The sequence below is a fragment of the Callithrix jacchus genome, chromosome 10 (assembly GCF_049354715.1).
Source record: "Callithrix jacchus isolate 240 chromosome 10, calJac240_pri, whole genome shotgun sequence".
Classification (NCBI taxonomy): domain Eukaryota; kingdom Metazoa; phylum Chordata; class Mammalia; order Primates; family Cebidae; genus Callithrix; species Callithrix jacchus.
In genome coordinates, this window is record NC_133511.1 from 45,827,707 (window position 1) to 45,851,161 (window position 23,455).

At 36.9% G+C, this 23,455-nt stretch overlaps 2 protein-coding genes across 20 annotated transcripts in view; one reads left to right on the forward strand and one right to left on the reverse strand.

The window, feature by feature from the left end:
- The first annotated feature begins 24 nt into the window (after window positions 1-24).
- Window positions 25-23,455, forward strand: part of MRE11 (MRE11 double strand break repair nuclease) — a 109,305-nt gene continuing 85,874 nt past the window's right edge. For 10 of the 18 annotated variants that reach the window (XR_013523160.1, XR_013523162.1, XR_013523161.1 and 7 more), the window contains exons 1-2: window positions 21,794-21,847; window positions 22,729-22,844. Coding sequence is in view for 14 of the 18 variants with exons in the window: in XM_009007222.5 (XP_009005470.1) it covers window positions 22,825-22,844 (20 nt within the window). In the remaining 4 variants the exon portion in view is untranslated. Of the gene's footprint in view, window positions 339-21,793; window positions 22,231-22,727; window positions 22,845-23,455 lie in introns of those variants that run through there. The other 8 variants (XM_078339929.1, XM_078339932.1, XM_002754671.8 and 5 more) reach the window with 5 other exon arrangements.
- Window positions 16,093-21,656, reverse strand: ANKRD49 (ankyrin repeat domain 49). Of its 2 annotated transcripts, none has more exons than XM_002754669.6 (3): window positions 21,601-21,656; window positions 18,727-19,073; window positions 16,093-17,621 (listed from the first exon to the last, which is right to left on the reverse strand). In XM_002754669.6, exons 2-3 carry the CDS (start codon window positions 18,979-18,981, stop codon window positions 17,160-17,162), a joined length of 717 nt encoding a protein of 238 aa, XP_002754715.1. In that variant the 5' UTR covers window positions 18,982-19,073; window positions 21,601-21,656; the 3' UTR covers window positions 16,093-17,159. The 2 variants fall into 2 exon arrangements, with proteins under 2 accessions (XP_002754715.1, XP_009005474.1); XM_009007226.5 differs by having other exon boundaries at window positions 21,466-21,656.

A 23,455-nucleotide genomic window follows, 5' to 3' on the forward strand; every position in this document is an offset into this window, starting at 1 on the left:
TGACTGCCGATCCTTCCCGCCCCCAGACGCCCTTAGGAGGCCCCAGGTGTCCGCGCGCCGCAGAAGGCGCTGAAGCTACAGATCTGGGGTTATTATCATTATCAAAGAACTTTCCATTAATTTCTTGTTAATTTTTCACACGAGGTCGGCAAGAGAGGCTTTACTATTCCCAGATAGAGAATCTGAGATTCAGAAAAAGCGAAGGAAACTGCCTGAGACCTCATAGAAAGGAAGCGGCACCATTGGAATGTGGACCCAGAAAAGTCTGGTCCCAAAGCCGGCAGAACAGATGGATCACTGCCCAGAACAGAAAAGGTAGGAGTGGAACCGGTGTGCAGGTGAGTGCAAGGCACCGTTGCTGGTTTCACGCAGCCTTGTGCCTGTCGCGTCCCGCTCCCTGCTACACACACACAACGTGATTGAATATGTAAATATTGAGGATTCCCAACTTTCACATTGTAAATTATTATTATTACTATTAAGCAAATTGTAGTTTCCAAGCTCTTTTGTAGTCACAAAACTAATAAACTAATAACTAACTTAGCAGATGAAATCAAATTCAGCAAATTTTGATTTTTAAGAGCAAATAGGAAAATTAAGGGTTTTATTTGGAGCATAAGGTGGCTTTTGTTTTGGTTTTGTAGTCCTTAAAAAATGAATTACATTATGATAGTTTTATGGAAGTTGAATGTGCATTGTTTTACAGTATTAAATCGTTCCACAAGGCTGGCAACCAAATACAGGAGACTTCCTCTGTCTCCACTGAACTCCAGAGCCAAACACTTTTAACACCAAATCCTTGTATTGCTGCTTTTTATGTTTTTCAGTTTTACATATCATGTTGATTTCCTGCGATGAAAGATGAGACTTCTCTTTCATACTCCCTGTGTCTCATATACTTATGCTCCTCTATATTGCCGTTATAGATAAATTGAAATTTTGGCTAGAGCAATATTTAATGTTTACATTATTATGACACTTGTATTAGGCTAGTCTTGCACTGCTATCTACCCAAAACTGGGTAATTTATAAAAAAAAAAACGTTTAGTTGGCTCACAGTTCTGCAAGCTTTACAGGAAGCATGATGCTGGCATCTGCTTGGCTTCTAGTGAAGCCTCCAGAAACTTACAATCATGGTGGTTAAGGCAAGGGAGGAATAGGCACCTCACATAGCAAAAGCAGGAGATTGATTTTCTCTCTCTCTCTCTCTCTCTCTCTCTCTCTTTCTCTCTCTCTCCATAGATCCATATATATATGGAAGAAGAGAGGCAATTAAAAGGTTGTATGGAAAGGCTGTGTTCCTTTTTTATATCTCTGCAGTTTTGCACTATTTCCTGAGAGATTTTTCTTAACACGAGTTTGAAATCATTGATTTCAAATTGCTTTCAAGTACCCACAGTACTTCTCGAGGCAGTTCAGGCACTCCTCAATAATTTAATACATATTTATTGAATGACTATTTTGTGTCAGGAACTATTATATGTGCTAAGGATGCAGCCATGAACAAAACATACAAAAATCCCTGTCCTTATGTAGTTGAGCTCACATTCGGCCCAAGATTTGATTTGAACAGAGATGTTGATGTATGTGTATGCATGTGTATAACTTTTCCCCAACATGTTTGGAGTGAATTCATTGCCATTCCCATCCAGCTATGATACTGCCAACATGCCTTGGCTTCTGCTGAGCCCTTCACCTATCAGAAGTCCAAATGGCTGAAATAATTTCCAAAAAGTTATTCTAAGTGACTTATACCTAATATGGGTTTATATAATTTGAAAGCAAAGACACCTAGGTTTCATTTGATTGATACATGATATTTTAATATTATGTTCTTAACTTTTATCAAGAACCAGTGGGAAAAAAGTTAAATAAGAAATATTTCTGAATTTTAAGTGAAACCATTTTTAAAGATGCTGTTCATTCTGTCAACTATCATTTGTTCTCGCTGAATACATTTCTTTAAGATTAGTTTCAACAATATCAGAAATGGTAAATCTATACCTAAAGATCTTACAGGTATTAAAAAAATAGGAAGATATTTTGAAAAATTTGATGCCGGTAGATTTGACCATTTAGATAAAGAAATTACTTAAAAACTTTCCAAAATAGACACAAGAAGAAAGATAGCTTTAACAGAAGTAGTTATAAAAATATACAACTAAAGATATAGAATTTAAAACCCATTTCACAAAGTAAAAGCCTTACTGGTACATTCTTCTGAATATTTAAGAATGAACTAACACCAATTCTATTTTACCCCTTGCAGGAATTTAAAAAAATGTTAACACTTCCCAACTCATCTTTTTTTTTTTTTTAATTTTTTATTGCATTTTAGGTTTTGGGTACATGAGCAGAACATGCAAGACAGTTGCGTAGGTACACACATGGCACTGTGTTTTGCTTCCTTTCTCCCCTTCACCCACATTTGGCATTTCTCCCCAGACTATACCTCCCCACCTCCCCCTTTCCCCCCAATAGACCCCAGTGTTTAGTACTCCCCTCCCTGTGTCCATGTGTTCTCATTTTTCATCACCCGCCTATGAGTGAGAATATGCGGTGTTTCATTTTCTGTTCTTGTGTCAGTTTGCTGAGGATGATGTTCTCCAGATTCATCCATGTCCCTACAAATGACACAAACTCATCATTTCTGATTGCTGCATAATATTCCATGGTGTATATGTGCCACATTTTTCCAATCCAGTCTATTATCAATGGGCATTTGGGTTGATTCCAGGTCTTTGCTATTGTAAACAGTGCTGCAATGAACATTCGTGTACATGTGTCCTTATAGTAGAACGATTTATAATCCTTTGGATATATACCCAGTAATGGGATTGCTGGGTCAAATGGAATTTCTATTTCTAGGTCCTTGAGGAATCGCCACACTGTCTTCCACAATGGTTGAACTAATTTACACTCCCACCAACAGTGTAAAAGTGTTCCTTTTTCTCCACATCCTCTCCAGTATCTGTTGTCTCCAGATTTTTTAATGATCGCCATTCTAACTGGCGTGAGATGGTATCTCAATGTGGTTTTGATTTGCATCTCTCTGATGACCAGTGACGATGAGCATTTTTTCATATGACTGTTGGCCTCATATATGTCTTCTTTCGTAAAGTGTCTGTTCATATCCTTTGCCCACTTTTGAATGGGCTTGTTTGTTTTTTTCCTGTAAATCTGTTTGAGTTCTTTGTAAATTCTGGATATCAGCCCTTTGTCAGATGGGTAAACTGCAAAAATTTTTTCCCATTCTGTTGGTTGCCGATTCACTCTAGTGACTGTTTCTTTTGCCGTGCAGAAGCTGTGGAGTTTGATTAGGTCCCATTTGTCTATTTTGGCTTTTGTTGCCAATGCTTTTGGTGTTTTGTTCATGAAGTCCTTGCCTACTCCTATGTCCTGGATGGTTTTGCCTAGATTTCCTTCTAGGGTTTTTATGGTGCCAGGTCTTATGTTTAAGTCTTTAATCCATCTGGAGTTAATTTTAGTGTAAGGGGTCAGGAAGGGGTCCAGTTTCTGCTTTCTGCACATGCCTAGCCAGTTTTCCCAACACCATTTGTTAAACAGGGAATCCTTTCCCCATTGCTTGTTTTTGTCAGGTTTATCAAAGATTGTATAGTGGTAGATATGTTGTGTTGCCTCCGGTGCCTCTGTTTTGTTCCATTGGTCTATATCTCTGTTTTGGTACCATTACCATGCTGTTTTGATTACTGTAGCCTTGTAGTATAGTTTGAAATCCGGTAGTGTGATGCCCCCCGCTGTGTTCTTTTTGCTTAGAATTGACTTGGCTATGAGGGCTCTCTTTTGGTTCCATATGAAGTTCATGGTGGTTTTTTCCAGTTCTGTGAAGAAAGTCAATGGTAGCTTGATGGGGATAGCGTTGATTCTGTAAATTACTTTGGGCAGCACAGCCATTTTCACGATATTAATTCTTCCTAACCATGAACATGGAATTTTCTCCATCTGATTGTGTCCTCTCTGATTTCATTGAGCAGTGGTTTGTAGTTCTCCTTGAAGAGGTCCCTTACGTTCCTTGTGAGTTGTATTCCAAGGTATTTTATTCTTTTTGTAGCAATTGTGAATGGCAGTTCGCTCTTGATTTGGCTTTCTTTAAGTCTGTTATTGGTGTCGACGAATGCTTGTGATTTTTGCACATTGATTTTATATCCTGAGACTTTGCTGAAGTTGCTTATCAGTTTCAGGAGTTTTTGGGCTGAGGCGATGGGGTCTTCTAGGTATACTATCATGTCGTCTGCAAATAGAGACAATTTGGCTTCCACCTTTCCTATTTGAATACCCTTTATTTCTTTTTCTTGCCTGATTGCTCTGGCTAGAACATCCAGTACTATATTGAATAGGAGTGGTGACAGAGGGCATCCTTGTCTAGTGCCGGATTTCAAAGGGAATGCTTCCAGTTTTTGCCCATTCAGTATGATATTGGCTGTTGGTTTGTCATAAATAGCTTTTATTACTTTGAGATACGTTCCATCAATCCCGAGTTTATTGAGGGTTTTTAGCATAAAGGGCTGTTGAATTTTGTCAAATGCCTTCTCTGCGTCAATTGAGATAATCATGTGGTTTTTGTTTTTGGTTCTGTTTATGTGGTGAATTACATTTACAGACTTGCATATGTTAAACCAGCCTTGCATCCCTGGGATGAATCCTACTTGATCATGATCAATAAGTTTTTTGATTTGCTGTTGCAATCGGCTTGCCAATATTTTATTGAAGATTTTTGCATCTATGTTCATCATAGATATTGGCCTGAAGTTTTCTTTTCTTGTTGGGTCTCTGCCGGGTTTTGGTATCAGGATGATGTTGGTCTCATAAAATGATTTGGGAAGGATTCCCTCTTTTTGAATTATTTGGAATAGTTTCAGAAGGAATGGTACCAGCTCCTCTTTGTGTGTCTGGTAGAATTCGGCTGTGAACCCGTCTGGACCTAGGCTTTTTTTGTGTGGTAGGCTCTTAATTGCTGCCTCGACTTCTGACCTTGTTATTGGTCTATTCATAGTTTCAGCTTCCTCCTGGTTTAGGCTTGGGAGGACACAGGAGTCCAGGAATTTATCCATTTCTTCCAGGTTTACTAGTTTATGTGCATAGAGTTGTTTGTAATATTCTCTGATGATGGTTTGAATTTCTGTGGAATCTGTGGTGATTTCCCCTTTATCATTTTTTATTGCATCTATTTGTTTGTTCTGTCTTTTCTTTTTAATCAATTTGGCTAGTGGTCTATTTTGTTGATCTTTTCAAAAAACCAGCTCTTGAATTTATTGATTTTTTGAAGGGTTTTTCGTGTCTCAATCTCCTTCAGTTCAGCTCTGATCTTAGTTATTTCTTGTCTTCTGCTGGGTTTTGAGTTTTTTTGATCTTGCTCCTCTAGCTCTTTCAATTTTGACGATAGGGTGTCAATTTTGGATCTCTCCATTCTCCTCATATGGGCACTTAATGCTATATACTTTCCTCTAGAGACTGCTTATATGTGTCCCAGAGATTCTGGCATGTTGTGTCTTCGTTCTCATTGGTTTCGAAGAACTTTTTTATTTCTGCCTTCATTTCATTGTTTACCCAGTCAACGTTCAAGAGCCAGTTGTTCAGTTTCCATGAAGCCGTGCGGTTCTGGGTTGGTTTCTGAATTCTGAGTTCTAACTTGATTGCACTGTGGTCTGAGAGGCTGTTTGTTATGATTTCAGTTGTTTTGCATTTGCTGAGCAGTGCTTTACTTCCAATTATGTGGTCAATTTTAGAGTAGGTGTGATGTGGTGCTGAGAAGAATGTATATTCTGTGGATTTGGGGTGGAGAGTTCTGTAAATGTCTATCAGGTTTGCTTGCTCCAGGTCTGAGTTCAAGCCCTGGATATCCTTGTTGATTTTCTGTCTGGTTGTTCTGTCTAATGACTTACAAAGAGACTTAGACTCCCACACAATAATAGTGGGAGACTTTAACACTCCACTGTCAATATTAGACAGACCAACTCATCTTTATACCAAAATCTGAAAGAACATTACTAAAAAGAAAAATTGTAGGACATGTCTCTCAAGATCAATTCAGATATTAAATAAAATATTGGCAAAAGTAACCCAAATGTAGCATGTTACAAAATGGATAATACATCATGATCAAGTTTTGATCATTGTAGGAATGCAAGGTTAAAGTCAACTTACATAACTTACCACATTACAAAGGTAACAAAGGAAGAAATTAAACAGCTATTAGCTGTCAACATGGCTGTATACATAGAAAGATCACATGAAGGTACAGATAAGCTATTAGAATTAATAAATTTAACAAGACCACTGGACAGATGTTCAATAGAGAAAAATAAATGTTACTTTTATATAGTAACAAAAAAAATTAAAAAATGAATGTAAAAGACAATAACATTTATAACAGCATCAACATCCAAAAAAATACATTAAGAATAGATCTTTAAAAAGAAAGGACTCCAACAGAATACTCTAAAACATTATCAAGAAAAAGTAATACCTAAATAAATGCAGAAATTTATTACAGTATATATTCAAGTATATATAATACAGAATATATTACAGTATATTCAAGAACTGTAACACTGAATATTATAATGTTAATTTTCCACAAATAGATCTAGAAAGGTAATGTAATCCAAATATGAATCTCAGCAGGGTTGTTTAAAATAGATATTGACAAGGGAATTCTAAAATTAAAAGGTAAATTTAGCATTTTGGGAGGCTGAGGCTGGTGGATCATGAGATTAGGAGTTCGAGATTCACCTGGCCAACGTGGTGAAACCCCATCTCTACTAAAAATAAAAAAATTAGCTGGGCATGGTGGTGCACGCCTGTAATCCCAGCTACTGGGGAGGCTGAGGCAGGAGAATGGCTTGAACCCAGGAGGCGGAGGTTGCTGTGAGTGGAGATTGTGCCACTACACTCCAGCCTGGGTGAACTAAGACTCTGTCTCTAAAAACAAAACAAAAAAAACGTAAATGTAGTGGGCCAAGAATGGTCAAAACACCTTGAACAATAAGAATGAAGTTGGGGTATCTACACTACCACACACTAAGACTTATGATAAAGCCAATGGTATTGGGGCAAAGATAGCTCAATGAAAAAAAATGGAGTCTAGCAAAAGACCCAACCAAATATGATCACCGGATAAGTGACAAAGGTGTCTCTGCAATGTAGTTTGTGTGTGTTCCTTTTAGTAAATGTCGTTGGATAAATTGGATATTAATATGGGAAAATGAACTTCAACTCTTACTGCACGTCAAACACAAATATCAATTCAAAATAGCACTAAAGGTAAAAAACAAAAGCTTCTAAATTATAACCATAAAAAAACTCAAGATCTTGGGATAGACAAATATTTTAAAAACAGGAAACCAAAAGGACTAATCTTAAGAAGGCAATAGATAAATTAGAGGTTGTAAAAATTAAGATATTGTCAGGCCAGATGCTGTGGCTCATGCCTGTAATACCAGCACTTTGGGAGGTTGAGGCAGGAGGATGGCTTGAGCCCAGGGGTCTGAGAATAGCCTGGGGCAATATAGCAAGATTCTGTCTCTGCAAATACAAATACTTAAATTAGCTGGACATGGTGGCATGCACCTGTAGTTCTAGCTACTTGGGAGGCTGAGGCAGGAGAATCGTTTGAGCCCCGGAATTCGAGGCTGCACTGAGGTATGATCACACCACTGCACTCCAGCCTGGGCAACAGAGCAAGACCGTGTCGTGATGTAAATCAATCAATCAATCAATCAATCAAATTAAGATATTCTCTTCATTAAAATCACCAGTAAGAGTGTGAAAAGGCAAGCCACAGACCATATATCCAAAAAATAACTAGTATCCAGAATATATCAAGAACTTCTAAAAATCAATAAGAAAAAAGTGCACACATCCTAGAAAGGAGGTGGAGAAAGATGAAGCACTTCATGAAAGGGGAGATTCAAGTGGTCAGTTCACACATGTAAAAACGCTGCTTCACATCATTAGTCATCAGGATAATGCAAATTAAAACTACAATGAGCTGTTACTACATGCCTACTAGAATGGCTATTTAAAAAAAGAAAGAAATGAAAATCAACAAACCTGACAGTAACAAGAGCCATGGGCATGTGGAGCAATCAGAACTCTCATTTCCTGCTGCTAAGAGTGTAAACTGGTACAACTATTTTGGAGAACTGTTTTGGCAGTTTTTCCTAAAGTGGAACATAAGTAGATCCTGTGGCTCAGCAGGCTTTACTAGATATGCACTGAAATGTAGAGTATGTACACCAAAACCATGTACTAGAATGTTTATGGCAGCACTATTCATAAAATCCCCAAACTGGAAACAATGCAAAATCCCACCAAAAGCTAACACTATCATGTATATATAAATTGTTACATATTTATATAACAGAATACATCAATAAAAAGAACAAACCCGTGCTACCTGCAGAAATGGATAAATCTCATAGACATAATGTTGAGTGAAATAAACCAAGTGCAAAAATATGCATAATAACATTACATTTATGTAGGCAAAACTAAATGATGGTAATAAAAATTAGAGTATAGTCACCTTCGAGGGAACACTGAGAAGAAGCAAAAAGTAGCTGTTGGAGTCGCTGGTTATGTTCTAGATCTTGAGCTGGTGATAGCTATGTAACTGTATTCACTGTCAAGAATTCACCATGATTTCTGAATTTTACTTTGTGTATGCTATAGTTCTATAATATTATACAAAAATTAAGCATATTTTAGTTAGAAAAAAATCTAAAAATATTTTTACTTATAAAAATGTGGTTTATTTGATCAAGTTAAAAAATATTCACAAAACAAACATTTAAAAAGGCTGGACACAGTAGCTCACACCCATAATTCCAGCACTTTTGGAGGCCAAGGCAGAAGGATTGCTTGAGGCCAGAAGTTTGAGGCTGCAGTGAGCCATGACTGTACCACTGCAGTCTAGCCTTGGTGACTGAGCAAAACTGTGTCTCAAAAAAAAAAAGCAATTACTGTCTTCCTCTTTTTCCTTCATTACCAAAAACCTTAAAGATAATTCATCAGTTTTAGTAACTATATTGATTTAGGTGTTTATTTCCTTCTTTCTCCTTCTAAATGGCCTTTGATTTTTTTATTTCCAATTGTTATATGTGTGTCTTCAATTATATACCAATGCCTATTCTCTTGAAAGAAGTTACTGACACAAGTATAAAAGGCACTGTTTTAGGTGAACTATGGTTTCCATTTTTCTCTCTTTAACTTTTTATGTTGGATTTATTTAAAATCATACTTTAAGTTCTGGGCTACATGCGCAGAACATGCAGGTTTGTTACACAGGTATACACGTGCCATGGTGGTAACTTTTATTTAGGTTTGGGGGTACATTTGCTACATAGGAAAATTACATGTTGCAGGAGTTTGATGTACAACTTGTTTCATCACCCAGGTAATAAGGATATTACCCAATAGATTTTCAATCCTTACCAAAAAAACTAAAAATGAACAACAAAAACATAATGAAAAAAACTCCGGATGGTTGGCTTATCCTTTTAAAATTTCAATTACAGCCACGTGTTGCTTTATGATGGGGATATGTTCCGGGAAATGTGTCGTTAGGCAATTTCATAGTTGTTCAAATATCACAGTGCACTTACACAAACCTAGGTGGCATAGCCTCCTACACACCTGGGCTACTTGGTATAGCTTCTTGTTCCTAGGCTGCAAACCTATAGCACATGTTACTATACTGAATACTGTAGGCAGTTGTAACACAAGGGAAGTATTTGTGTATCTTTTTTTTTTTGAGAAGGAGTTTCGCTCTTGTTACCCAGGCTGGAGTGCAATAGCGCAATTTTGGCTCACCGCAACCGCCGCCTCCTGGGTCCAGGCAATTCTCCTGCCTCAGCCTCCCGAATAGCTGGGATTACAGGCACAAGCCACCATGCCCAGCTAATTTTTTTTTTTTATATTTTTAGTAGAGATGGGGTTTCACCATGTTGACCAGGATGGTCTCGATCTCTTGACCTCGTGATCCACCCACCTTGGCCTCTCAAAGTGATGGGATTACAGGCGTGAGCCACCGCGCCCGGCCTTGTGTATCTTAAGAAGTCTAAACATAGAAAAGATAGAGTAAAAATAAGGCACAATCGATTTTAAAACATATACCTGTAGAATGTATCCTTCATGAATGGAACTTGGAGGATTTGGTGTTGCTCTGAGTGAGTCAGTGAGTGGTGAGCAAATATGACGGCCTAAAACATTACTGTACATTACTGTAGACTTTATCAACACTGTTCACTTAGGTTGCACTAATATATACAAAAATATTTTTCTTTCTCAGTAATAAATTGACCTTAGCTTACTGTGCCTTTTTTACTGTATAAACTTTAAATTTTTAAAAACATTTTAAGTCTTATAATAACACTTTTCTTACAATGCAAACACCTTGTACAGCTATTAAAAAGTATTTTTTCTTTATAGCCTCATTCTATGATCTTTTATGTATTCTCAATATGCATTGTTTATATATTTTTTTTACTTTTAAAACTTTTTTGTTAAAAACAAAGACACAAACACACACTTAGTCTAGGCCAACACAGGGACATCACGATCACTGTCTTCCCCCTCCACATCCCGTCCCGCTGGGAGGTGTTCAGGGACAGTAACACTCATGGAGTTATTCCTATGTCATCTCCTATGAAACTGTCATCTCCTATGATAATAATGCCTTCTTCTGGAATACTCCCTGAACGGAATGCCTGAAACCGTTTTATGGTTCACTTTCTTTTAATAAGTAGTAGAACACCTTAAAATAATGACAGGAAGTATACTATAGTAAATACATAAACCAGTAACGGTAGTTTATTATCATTATCCAGTGTTATGTACTGTACATAATTGTATGTAAGTATGATTGGCAGTGCAATAGGTTTGTTTACATTTAGCATCACCTCGAACATGTGTTGCACTATGACATGACAGCTACAACATCACTAGGTGATAGGAAGTTTTAACTCCATTATAATCGTAGGAGACCACCCTTAGTATAGGCGATACGTCTTTTACCCAAGCCTGAGTGTAAATGGAAAAGACTAACATGACCACTTAGATGGAGACAAAACACAATACTAAATTTTTCTCATTAAAAAGTTACACATTAATGTAAAATATGAAGTCTTTATCAAAGAAATAGTTTTAATATATTACCAAAGTTCATAGGTTACTTTATATTACTTAATGGTGTTTAATTTTATGATCTAAAACAGATCTCAGGAAATCATCTCCATTTGTTTTACAGCATAACTGAATAAACGATGGGATGTCAAATGCTATGGTTTTTCTTCAGAAAAGTAGATGCTAAAACCACTTTGGTATCCTATTCCAGATTCTAACAGTCCTGATCTAAATTAAAAGTCAACCAAATCCTTCTTCTATAGTAACTAGCCATCTTTTAAAATTTCTTGAATGCTGCCAAATGGACTAATTGTTTTAAAGCAATTATTTTGTTTCCCATTCTGTCATTTAATAGGGAAATTGCTCCTTTCAATTATAAATGACTTGTTACTTGGAATTTTAAAATCCCAGTGAATTTGTGAAATGAATTTTGTAAAATAATTCACAGGACTTTACAGGCCCCCCTGAAGATATATCTCTAGAATTTGAGGATGAGGTCATCTTATGCTTGCCATGGAAAATAATAAAAGAATAAAATTAGTCATATCTGGCTATTTTTAAAAATCAACTTCATAAAAAGAAAACTTACGTACAAAAACCCTGCATTACTCTTTAAAACCTAATGACTTTTGACAGTTGTGTACATCTGCAAAATAATCACCACAATCAAGCCATGGCAGATTTCTATCACCTCCAAAAGGTTCTCCTTTACCTTTTGTGGTCCAACCTCTGTCCCTGTGACCAAGGAACCACTGAATGGCTTTCTGCCTTTAAATGAGTTCATGTGTTTTCCAAGAAGATATTCAGTTATGCCAGCACCATTTGTTTAAGAGAATGTCCCATTGAATTCCTTGGCACCTTTGTTAAAAATTAATTGATCATCTATATCTGGATTTATTCTAGTCTCTATTCTGTTCTATGGATCCACATATGTGACCACCAATACTACACTATCTCAATACTGTTGTTTCATAGCTAGTCTTAAAATCAGGTTGCGAAAATCTTGATTTTAACCTTTTCTTTTATTTATTTATTTATTTGAGATGGAGTCTTACTCTGTTGCCTAGGGTGGAGTGCAGTGGTGCGATCTCAGTTCACTGCAACCTCCACCCTCTGAGTTTAAGCAATTCTCCTGCCTCAGCCTCCCAAGTAGCTGGGACTACAGGCATGTGCCACTGCTGCCCAGCTAATTTTTGTATTTTTAATAAAGACAGGGTTTCACCATGTTGGCCAGGTTGGTCTCAATCTCCTGAACTCGTGATCCACCTGCCTTGGCCTCCCAAAGAGTGGGGATTACAGGCGTGAGTCACTGCGTTTTCTTTTTAAATATTGCTTTGGCTCTTATGATTTTCAACTTCTAGGATTTTTACTTATCTATGTTTGTGTGCCATAAAATGCAATTCTCTCCTTGTTGCATGAGTCCTCTTATATGAGATGTCTAAAATAGTCACGCTCCTAGAAGCAGAGAGTACAATGGTGGCTGCTAGGATCTGGGGCAAGGGAAAATGGAAAGTAGCTATTCAATGGTTATAAAGTTTGAGTTATACGAGATGAGAAATTTCTAGAGATCTGCTGTACAATCTAGAATCTCTGCAATTCTAGAGATCTCTAAGATAAAAAAATACTATACACTAAAATTTTAAGAGGGCAGATCTCCTGTTAAGTGTTCTTCACACAATCACAAGAAATTTACATCTAAGAAAAAGGATGGAATTTTACATGGAAGGTGAATATAATTAATAAATTTAGTGGCCAAACATGGTGGTTTACACCTTTAATCCCAGCACTTTGGGAGGTTGAGGCTAGCAGATCACTTGAGGCCAGGCGATCAAGACCAGCCAAGCCAACACAGTGAAACCCAGTATCTACCAAAAACACAAAAAAATTAGCTGGGCATGATAGCACATGCCTGTAATCCCAGCTACTTGGGAGGCTAAGGCATGAGAATCACTGGAACCTGGGAGGTGGAGGTTGCAGTGAGCCGAGATTGTGCCAGTGCAGTCCAGCCTGGGCAATAGAGTGAGACTCTGTCTCAAAAAGAAAAAAATAAAAATAAAAATTTTTAAAAATTAAATAAATTTAGTTATAGCCAATGTACAATATATTCTTTATATGTGAATATATGATAAGCATATTTAAAAGTAGATATAAGTAACCAAATTAAAAAATATAAACTGTACCTTTAAAAGCAAAGGCAGTTGGTTTTGCTCCTGATAGTAATTTTTATGTCCTCAAACCCTACTGTAAATAAACTACATAAGAATAATATTTTTAAAAATGGAATTATTCTGATTGACAGACTAACTGGTGGTATATGATAATATTCAAAAGTACCACAGGTGAGAAGCTGTGACATTTGAATATGAGCTTTCTGGGAACGTAAGAAAATACACTGAACATGCACGAAATGATGCATTCTTTAATCAACTTTACAAGTAAATATCAAATGTTAGTGTGTGATGAACAGCAAAGGTAGAATCAGATAGACAAATCTCCATCATGTGCACATGGCATTCCATGTAAGTTCTACAAGGCTGATTTCCTTTTGTACAATGGTATCTATCTCAGAGGGTTGTTGTGAGGCTCACATGATATCATACATATGAAACACATGGAGCACAGTCAGCCCACAGCAAGCACTCAGTTGTTAGCTATTAATATTGTCACAGTAGTTTGGTGTACCACATCTTATATATAAGAGCTTCCAAGATCAGATGAGACTATTTCATTCATGCATTACATAAAAGACAAGTGGAGGATGTTGATAAACACATGCAGCTTTTCTTAAAATGATATGACTTCGATGTATTTCATATTGAAATTTATTTTTAAGGTATAAAAGAAATTGACAAAATTATACCATATGATTTTTACATTTAAATAACTAGCCTGCAACAAGATAGATGTTATCCCTATTTTACATATGAGAAAACTGAGGGAGTGTTTTTTCCCAAAGTCACTCACAGGTGGCTAAGGATTTGAACCCAGTTTGTCTCACTCAAAGTTTAATGCTCTTCATAACCATCCTTCTGCACCTTCAGGGAATGATTGAGGCATATAGATCTGTGCTTCAATGGAGTAGCCATTAGACAAACATGGCTGAAAACTTGAAATGTGACTAAATTCAGAGGAGCTGTAAAATACAGACTGTACTTTGAAGACTTACTACAAAAAAAGTAAAACATCTCAATACTTTTTAAATGTGTATCTCATATTGAATATTTTGGATGTACTGTCATATATGTATATAATTAATTTTACCCATTTTTGTTTTAATATGGCTATTAGAAAAAAACTTAAAATTACTTACGTGGCTTGCATGTTTCTATGTGTTGGCATTGATTTAGTTCATTTCCACTTCGGTTCTGAAAAGTAAAATTTTAGTCAAAGGGAAATTTCCAGGAATTTAAAACAAGTCAGCTACACTTAATCCTTCTTGGTTTACTGCTTTCTGAACTTAATAAGCATAGACCTTAAATTCCCTTTAGAGAAAGCATTTCATATTGGACAAGTTGAATGGTCATCTAGCAATCCTACAGATGGATTATAGCAAAGACATAATCAATGATTTGGTGATCCTATTTTGTAGGCTGTTGCATAAATTCCTAGAGCCATTGCAGGTAGGGTGAAGATGGTATATGTGTTGATCAGGAATCAAGAGTTGATCCAGAGATTTCATTTTGGTATGGTACATAAATCTCAGAATAGTCTCTGGGCTTCTTTTCATCATGATATTCTAGCACTGTGATAGATAACATAATAGATGTCAAATAATAAAATGTCTTAATATTGTAGTATAAAGACTCCAAATCCCACCACTGTGATACATTGTAGGCTAGAAGGCTCCCTGAAAAAGCCTATTAAAGATTCATAACAGCAAAGTCAACTAGCTCTACTTTAGGCCTAAGAATTATGATATGAAATTTGAATAATCTTAGAAATTATCTCTTCCTCAAGCATATGTTAATCAAAATCAAACCCTTGGTTATGAAAAACTCAGTTTTTATAAAAATAAAGTCTAAACTTTCCAAGATTAGAGAATATTTTGTTTGCAAACTGAGCTATTTAGCCTGCTTAAATTGCAAAGTAGAAGTAATCCTTTCAAAGCACAATTAATGACTGCTTTCCATGGACAGAGCAATCTAGCAAAATGCTCTGGAAAGTATAAAGGAAGCAGACAATACAAATTCTGCCCTCAGGGGCTAGGATTTCTCTTATCTGTAGAGTTTGCTCTCTAGCATCAGTGAGTGTTGAGGCCTGAAAACACGTGAGTGGATACATCTTAGGTCCTTAACAGAAACAAGACTTCCTTGGTCCATACTTAGAAAGTTTTGGAATAATGGGTGCAGTCCATTCTCAAGTGAGAAAGAAGCCTCTTTCAGCAATCTGCTTGAATAGATAAGGTCTTTTTCTATTATCACTAGCTGTCAGCTGTACCTGTCATCTGGTGTCACTAACTTAGGCCATATCAAGCAGAAAGTAACCTCTTTCTGCCACAAGGTATCTCCCTAGATAGAAATCACAACATAAACTAAAGTACTCACTCTCAAGATCCTGTTGTCACAATGATTCAGTTCATATATTATCTGTGACTTTCTGAAATAATCTAGTATGTTCTAACCAAAAATAAATATTTAATATTTGATTAAATAACATTATTACTTAGTCTAGGGTGATTGGGTTACATAGAATGGATTGAAAGAGATAAGCCTTGGTGGATATTTTAAAAATTTAATTTAAAGAGCAATTGGTGTAATTCCCTTTCCCTAAAGTGTTCTGATGTTGAGAAGATAAAACTTTGGCAACAATCAGAGAGGGGCTAGGTAGTCAATGGGAAATTGCTGCTGTAGAGACTGACAGTAGATATTAAATAACAAAGCACGTGCTGGATGAATAATGTTCTGGACCCAAGAAAGACATACACAGGTAAAAAAATGAATTCATGCCTTTGTGTTGTTCAAAACTTGTACTTTATTATTCGCAAATATTTTTACTTATGCTGTTTGTCATTATCCACAGTGGTTTTTTGTTTGTTTGTTTTTTTTTTAAAAGCCTGAGCCACTTTGTGGTTTTATTCTCAATATAATAATCATCCCCTTATTCTCAGAATTCATTTTCCCATCAGTTTGTCTTTGTATCGTTTGTAAAAATGAGGACCTTAGAAAATAAACATTTCCTGTGAACTCGAGAGATTATGAGGGCAGTGCCCAACTCAGTAGGATCAGGCAGGTAAAACCAGTTGGAGAGCAGATATATTATGATCTCTTGGATAAAGGTATAGTTGTGTGCATGTCTACAAGGTCATAGCGATTTGCCATTAGCATAACGATCATTAGGTTGACCAGGGTGAGGTAGGACTATCCAAGGGGTTGTGTAAATTGTGGTAGGGGAGGCAGTATACAATATTCATGAATTAAACACCTAGCTACCTGCTTTCCTGAAAATGGTCTGTGTTCTAAAAGACAAGGATCTAGGTTTTTTGCTGTTTTTTCCTTTAACTTATGAAGATTCAAGTTACTAATATGTTACTTGCTCTGGTTTAAAATGAAAGCAACTGGCTATGGTAAGGTAGAGATGACAGCTGAATTATATCAGAATATTTTAGACGTTTAAATTAGGTTCTGAGTTACCTCACCTTATAAAAATATATGTCAATATACTAATTACTCAACAAAGATCTAGGATGTGGGATATTTAAAAATACATTTCTCTTGGATCAGCACCAAAAATATCAGTTTCTATACAACCCGTGTCAAGTTTTGAAGTATACACACATTAAAATTATTTCTGATAAAAATCAAAAACTCCACAGAAATCATTAAAGATATATATGCAAACAACTTTCAAATACATTTGACATCAAAGTCAGGCAATCTGCTTGGAAGAATATTATAATGAATACCACTGAATTTTTGTAGTAAGATGTTTGACATCAACTTTGATTATGGGAATACTTTACATCTCACACAAAGGAGGTGCTGGCACTTAGAAACTTAAGAAAATTACTAGAACTGTTAAGACTGAGGTGAAGAATTTGTACAGCCTTCCACAATTTCAAAGAGGTAGTGATAGAGACTTGTCCTTCTGGCAATATCACATGCAGTTTCTTCCAAGTTATTTTTCAGCCCTGGTTTGACGTAACGGTTCATCAGGAGGAGTTCTAGGGTATCCTTGCTGTCTCTGTTCCCAGCAGCAAGATGCAAGGGGGTCAAGAGGCCTTTTGTTTGGGCATTGATATCTGCATGATGCTGCAGTAAGAAAGAAGCCACTCTGGTATTATTCCACTTACAAGCACTGTGCAGGGGCGTCCAGCCATCCACAGTCACTGCATGAACATCTGCCCCCTGTGCAATGAGCTCCCGGACAATATCTAAGTGTCCACTGTAGGCTGCGCGATGAAGAGGGGTATACTCATCTTCATCCCTAGTGTTCACATGAGTGGCCTTTTCAGAAAGTAGTCTCCGCACTGTAGTAAGCTGAGAAGAAAAAAAGAAATCTTTCAACTCAAGTCAAACCAAAACAACAAATAAACAAAGTTGCCATGTGAGGTTGCGGTGAGCCGAGATGTGCCATTGCACTCCAGCCTGGGTAACAAGAGCAAAACTCTATCTCAAAAAAAAAAATCCTTGTCAGTAGATGACTTTAAAATTAAAATGATTTTTAAGATCTCTTTTTTGGGAAGAGAGGACTACTGATTTAAGAAGTTAGTGTTAACTACACTTTGTTGCTTCTAAGAATGAGATTCTCTGAATATCAAATCATACATTTACTCCTGGTCCAACTAAGATTTACTGCATAAGAGCTTTAGTCCAATGAATAACATAGGCTTTAATTGTATTTAATATTTTATATGTTATCTGTGAAGAAAACATAACTGCTTGATTTTTCCATAGTAGGATTATCACATCAATATACACACTGTATGAAACATTTAAAAATAAAACTTTTAACAGAAGAATAAAGTATTAATAAGGAATTCTAGGGATTCAAGAGCTCAATTCCTTCTAAATACAATCTTAGAAACACCCTTTCAGGTTGTAATTTTTAGTTTGTTATGTGGGTCTTTGGTTAAATGTGGCATGCTCTTAGGTTAAAAAGCTATTTAAAATGCAAGATCCTTTTAATTATTAGTTTACTAACACAGGCAATGGGGAAACTTTGTAAAATGAGGTGGAAGTGGCCAAGTAGGGTTCATTCCTGAATCTCAATTTCTTACTCTATAAAAGAGAAGACTATTACTCCTAGGGATATATGAGGATTAAATAATGTAATAATGTACCTGGTATCGTTGGTATTTAATAAATGTTAATTTCCATCCTCTCTTTCCTAAATGAGCCTAATGACTTTAAATTATTTTAAAATATAGATGCTTGCTTGTTATCTTTATGGATAATTATCCTTAACCCCCCAAATAATACCTAGCATGATATTTTGCAGCTTAATATGTGCTTCCATGTACATTGCCTCATTTGATCCTCATAATTGAGAGATAGGTACGATGGCCACAATGGTAAGGGTAGTCTTCTGGACTGAACCCAGTGCTTTTCCTACTATTACGCTTCCCTCTTTTTTTTTTTTTACCCGGTTTTTTTCAGCAGCCCAAAGAAGCAATTTGCTTGGGTCTTTTTCCATTTTTTTTTCTTGCAATCGATACCACTCTTCATCTTTTTCATCTTGCTCCTCATCTTCATCAGAATTGCCTGCCCAGAGACTTTGAGTCCCAGTAGGAATAAGATGTCCATGTGTTTCCAACAATTCAAGTTGGTTAAAGTGTTCAGAAAAATCCAAGGAATTCTCTTGATCTGGTATTCTATCATTTCCTTTTTCTTTTTCCATTTTTACTATTATTCTAAATAAAAAGCATTTCAAATGCCAGGGTAAAAACAATCTTTCTAGAGATGGATTATGACTGCTTTATTCATCAAGATCTGAAAATACAAATACAAAAGTTATTAGTAAAACAGTAATTCAAGCTTTATCAATTATACAGATAAATCTTACAAACATACACAATTAAACTCTGTCTAAACTCTTGTTTTCCTCAGGATATCCCTTACATACACTGAATACTGGCGCTGACAGATTTCAGTTATCTATGCTCTTTAATGGTCTAATGCTTCTTTTGTTGTTTTCTTCTAAGTAAACTATATTACTGTAATATTTTTAATCTTTAGGTATGATGGTATTATGCTAAGAGTGATGAATGCTTGAAGGTTTTGAAGTATAACTAATACAATGAAGACAGGTGCATTCAAGATTTTTATAAACTAGACACACAGATAATATAGAGCAGACATAAAAACTTCTAATTCCTAAAAAACTACTTTGAAGAATCAGGGATTCTTGATGATGGAATAGCCCCCAAAAGGACATCTGTCCTAGTCTCTGATCAGTGTTTATATCTTTATTGCAACATCTAGACTAATTATCCTATTTCAACTTTGATAATTTCAGGCCTAGGAAACTTCCCTGCTTTAAAAAGTAGTCCTATTCATTGATAGGCAACTATAGTTCTTAGTTGGCTCCTTGTTTTCAACTGAATTTTGGCTGTCATTCTTTCCTTCATACAACTCATATGAATAGAATGTCTTGTATGTGCCAATTTCTGGGTACTCGGATTCAGTAATGAGCAAGACCCATGTCTTCACCTCAGGAAGCTTACTCTAGTGTAGGTGACTGGCAAAGATACCAGGTGTCTGGCAAAGACAACATGATAAGTGTAACAGAACCATGTCTAGAAACCATGAGTATACAGTAGGTTCCTAATTCCCCTAGTCCTAAGGGATTACAGAAGGCTTCCTGAAGGAACTGATGTTTATTCTACAAAGCTGCCACATTAATTTATAAACCAGTATCCGCTTAAAGAGTTACACAGCATATAAACCTTAATTAAAGAAAAGGAGAAAAATCAATAGAGAATTTAAACATACCAATTATTAGCCTCCGGACTATATGTGTTGAAATCTTATCAGTCTTTCAAGGCTCTTCTCAGATGTTATCTCTTTCATTCTTTCTTGATCTTCCCATTTAGATCTCACTCTGCTTTCTACTTTTTTTGGGTGCTACACTTTGTTGTATTTCACCACTAACTTTGTTCTTGTTTTAACCCCTTAAATATTATAAGCTTAAAGATAAGGACCACATTAAATTATATTTATCTACCACTTGTCTATAGAAAGCATTAAGAAATACATCTGGCATTAAATTTAATTAAAGTCTTGGCACTTGATTTTGCCTGGAATGGATTCTGAGAAGTTCCAGAGTTAGGCATAACCCCAAGATGTTGATTTCTTTGTACTTAATCTCACAAGTTTAACAGTATAGAATCCTAATGTACTAAATTTTATTACTAGTGGCAATAGCACAAAACTCAAGTTTAAATTTATTACTCATGTCCAGTAACTTTTCTGGACCTGTTACTTTATTGTAAAACGTAAGAATTTTACTAAAGTGTTCCTAAGGCCGATCCCACTTTTCAGTCCCAATCAGAGACACCCAATCAGAATTGCTTTGTGTTTTATTAATTCTCCTGGAGCTTCCACTTTTTCCTTCTTAAACTAATTCCTGAACCTTGCAACACAAAAATGAGTATACATCAATTCATTAAACACTTAACGGATGCTAATAAATAATGTAAAGTTCACTTGTAATTATATCAAATATAGTAACCTTATATCACAGATCTTACGCTTACCTCAACGTGCCTTTCCTTTTAATAAAAACTCGCCTTATATAAATTTTGAGTTTACAGATCCATGTACAATAAATTAAAAAATTTACTGGCATATTTAGTTTAAAAAGCCAAACGTAGGCGCACCTACCCGATTCACAGTTAAAAATCAAAACTGATTAGCATCCTTACTTAATGACGGTATCAGGAATATCAGGGTATGTTTCCTAACTTAAAGGGCACATCCTATTTTGAGAGATAACCGAACTATGTCAACTCCTTACAAACAACTCAGTGATGAGCGCGGCTATAAACCTTGCAGGTGAAGGCACCGAGGTTCAGATGGATTAAAACAACTTGCCCTAGATCAAGGACCATTCAATGGAACTGAAAGGGCAAACATTCTAATTCAAAAGTTCCACATTATTTTTTTCACTGCACTATATATCTTACTGCTCTCAGCACAAAGCAATACAGACGTGCTGAACTCAAGGACCTAGGGGTGACACCTGTAGATGTTCTGGCGAGTGGGAGGGAGGGAGAGGGCATCTAGCTCCGGCACACTGCCACCGGCCGAGAACTCACAGGCCCACGAGATCCGTCTGCGGCCTTCCAAACTGCCAAGAGCGGCGAAGCGGCTTCAGCCCTACCTGGGGACGACAACGCGGCCCGACCTGCAGGGCTCGACCTGTGTCCACAGGCTACCCACTCCAATGGGCTCAGGAGTTCTTAGATGGCGCGAGTCCACCAGGAAGCGAGGTCCGGGACAGGGAATAACTACCCACCTGACAGAAGGGAAAATCGCTTCGGTGCATCATCTCACTTCCGGGTTCGTTTCCTCGGCTGCTCAGTATTGGCTCCTGCGTGAGGCCGGTCCTCTCCGCTACTTTCCCCGCCCCCTCACGGCGTGCGGCAGCCAATGAGAGCCAAACTGGACTTGAAGCGCCTACGTTGTCCTTGAAGTGTCGCGAGAGAAACGGATGCCGTTCTCTCCCGCCGAATTCAGGTTTTTGGCCCTGCGTGTTCTCAGAGGCAAGTTCGGATGGTGCTGTTTTCTTCTCACGGATCCCGCCGTTTCTTTCCGGAAAGTAGACTGCCTCGGGTCCCGATGGTGGGGCTTTGAAGAGTCCAGGAATGGAGTAATTTAGAAATTGTATCCGCCTCCTGTTTCTGCAGGTTCCCAGGCCGAAGCCCAGAGTTCATTGGAACCTCGGGAAGACTGGGCCGAGTGGGCCAGGGAGGGGTCCTGGCGGGTCCTCTGCGTTCTAATTTCGAGGCGCCCCGCAGTAAGGGCGTGTTGAGGCTTGGAATCCTGGCGGAATTTGGAGCTCCAGAGGTGGTGGGGGTTGTCTCGCGGTGGCAGCCTCGCCTCCCCAAATTTAGCTTTTTTTCAGTCATCCTGCTGGTGTCTAAAGGTGCTCCTTCGCAGACCAAGTGTTTATTTACATTTGCTTTAAACGCGGGCCCCTTCCGTTTTCCAAACAAGCCAGATTCTTTAAAAAAAAATCGAGTGTTTGAGCAGGAAATACAGGATTGCCTCCCTTCTCCAGAGTAACTTATGCGTGAAACTTAAAAATATCTGCATATCTAGAGTTGTGTGTTGAACCAGAACTGTATGTGACACTCTTTTTGCACATTTATTTAACATATATTAATTTCCCATAAGAGCACGGTAAAGGAAAATAGGAGTTTAATCATGCTGATGAAACTAGAATGGCATGGAGATGTGTTATTTTCTATGCTTAGCTCATTAAAAATTAAAAGTATGGTGGGTGTTTACATGAAAATGAGACTTCTAGATTTGCCAGTCTGCTTATTTAAGACGTCTGTACCTTATGCAGTATAAATCATGTTGGTTAAATATGTGCAGGCTTTTAAAAAAAATGTGTTTTATGATGTAATTTTGTTTTTAGAATTTGGAATCGAGTGCATTTTCTGACATTTGAGTACTGGACCCAGGGGTTTTTGGAGAAGAACCTGGTCCCAGAGGAGCTTCACTGACCATAAAAATGAGCCATGCAGATGCACTGTAAGCACCTGACTTCTGATATCCCTTTTTATTTTGGGTTTCTAAAGCTTGTCAACTGTGATCACAATAAAAGAACACTTATTTAATAAACAGTAAATAAGGAACCTGCTTGTGAACAGAAATATTAGTCATCAAAAAGGATATTTAGAATGTTTTAAATTTTTATCTGTTTCTTAACTGGAAGCTAATATACAGCTATAGATTGAGTCTTGCCGTAATCCGATATATATTGCTATAGTATTAAGCATATGTTCTTAGGCTTTGTCGTAAATTATTGAAGTTATAAATATTCCTGAATTTTCCTAACAAATTCTTATTAGTCAATGCAGTTTCTGTTTGAGATTTTTAGAGTAAATTCTTCTAGTATTAAATAAGCTCAAAATGAATTTGAGCAAAATGGGACTAAATAAAAGGACTGTAAAAGTTACGTGGGAAAGACTTTAGACTTGGAGTCTTCACCCTGGTTTCCGTCTTTGGATGCTACTAGCCGTGTGACCTTGGGGCAAGTCAACAATTCTCTGAGCCTTGCCTCAGTTTTGCCATTTGTATAATTGGAATAATTATACCTTTCTCAGATTAATTTTGAGGCTTAAATGAGAGAATTCATGTGA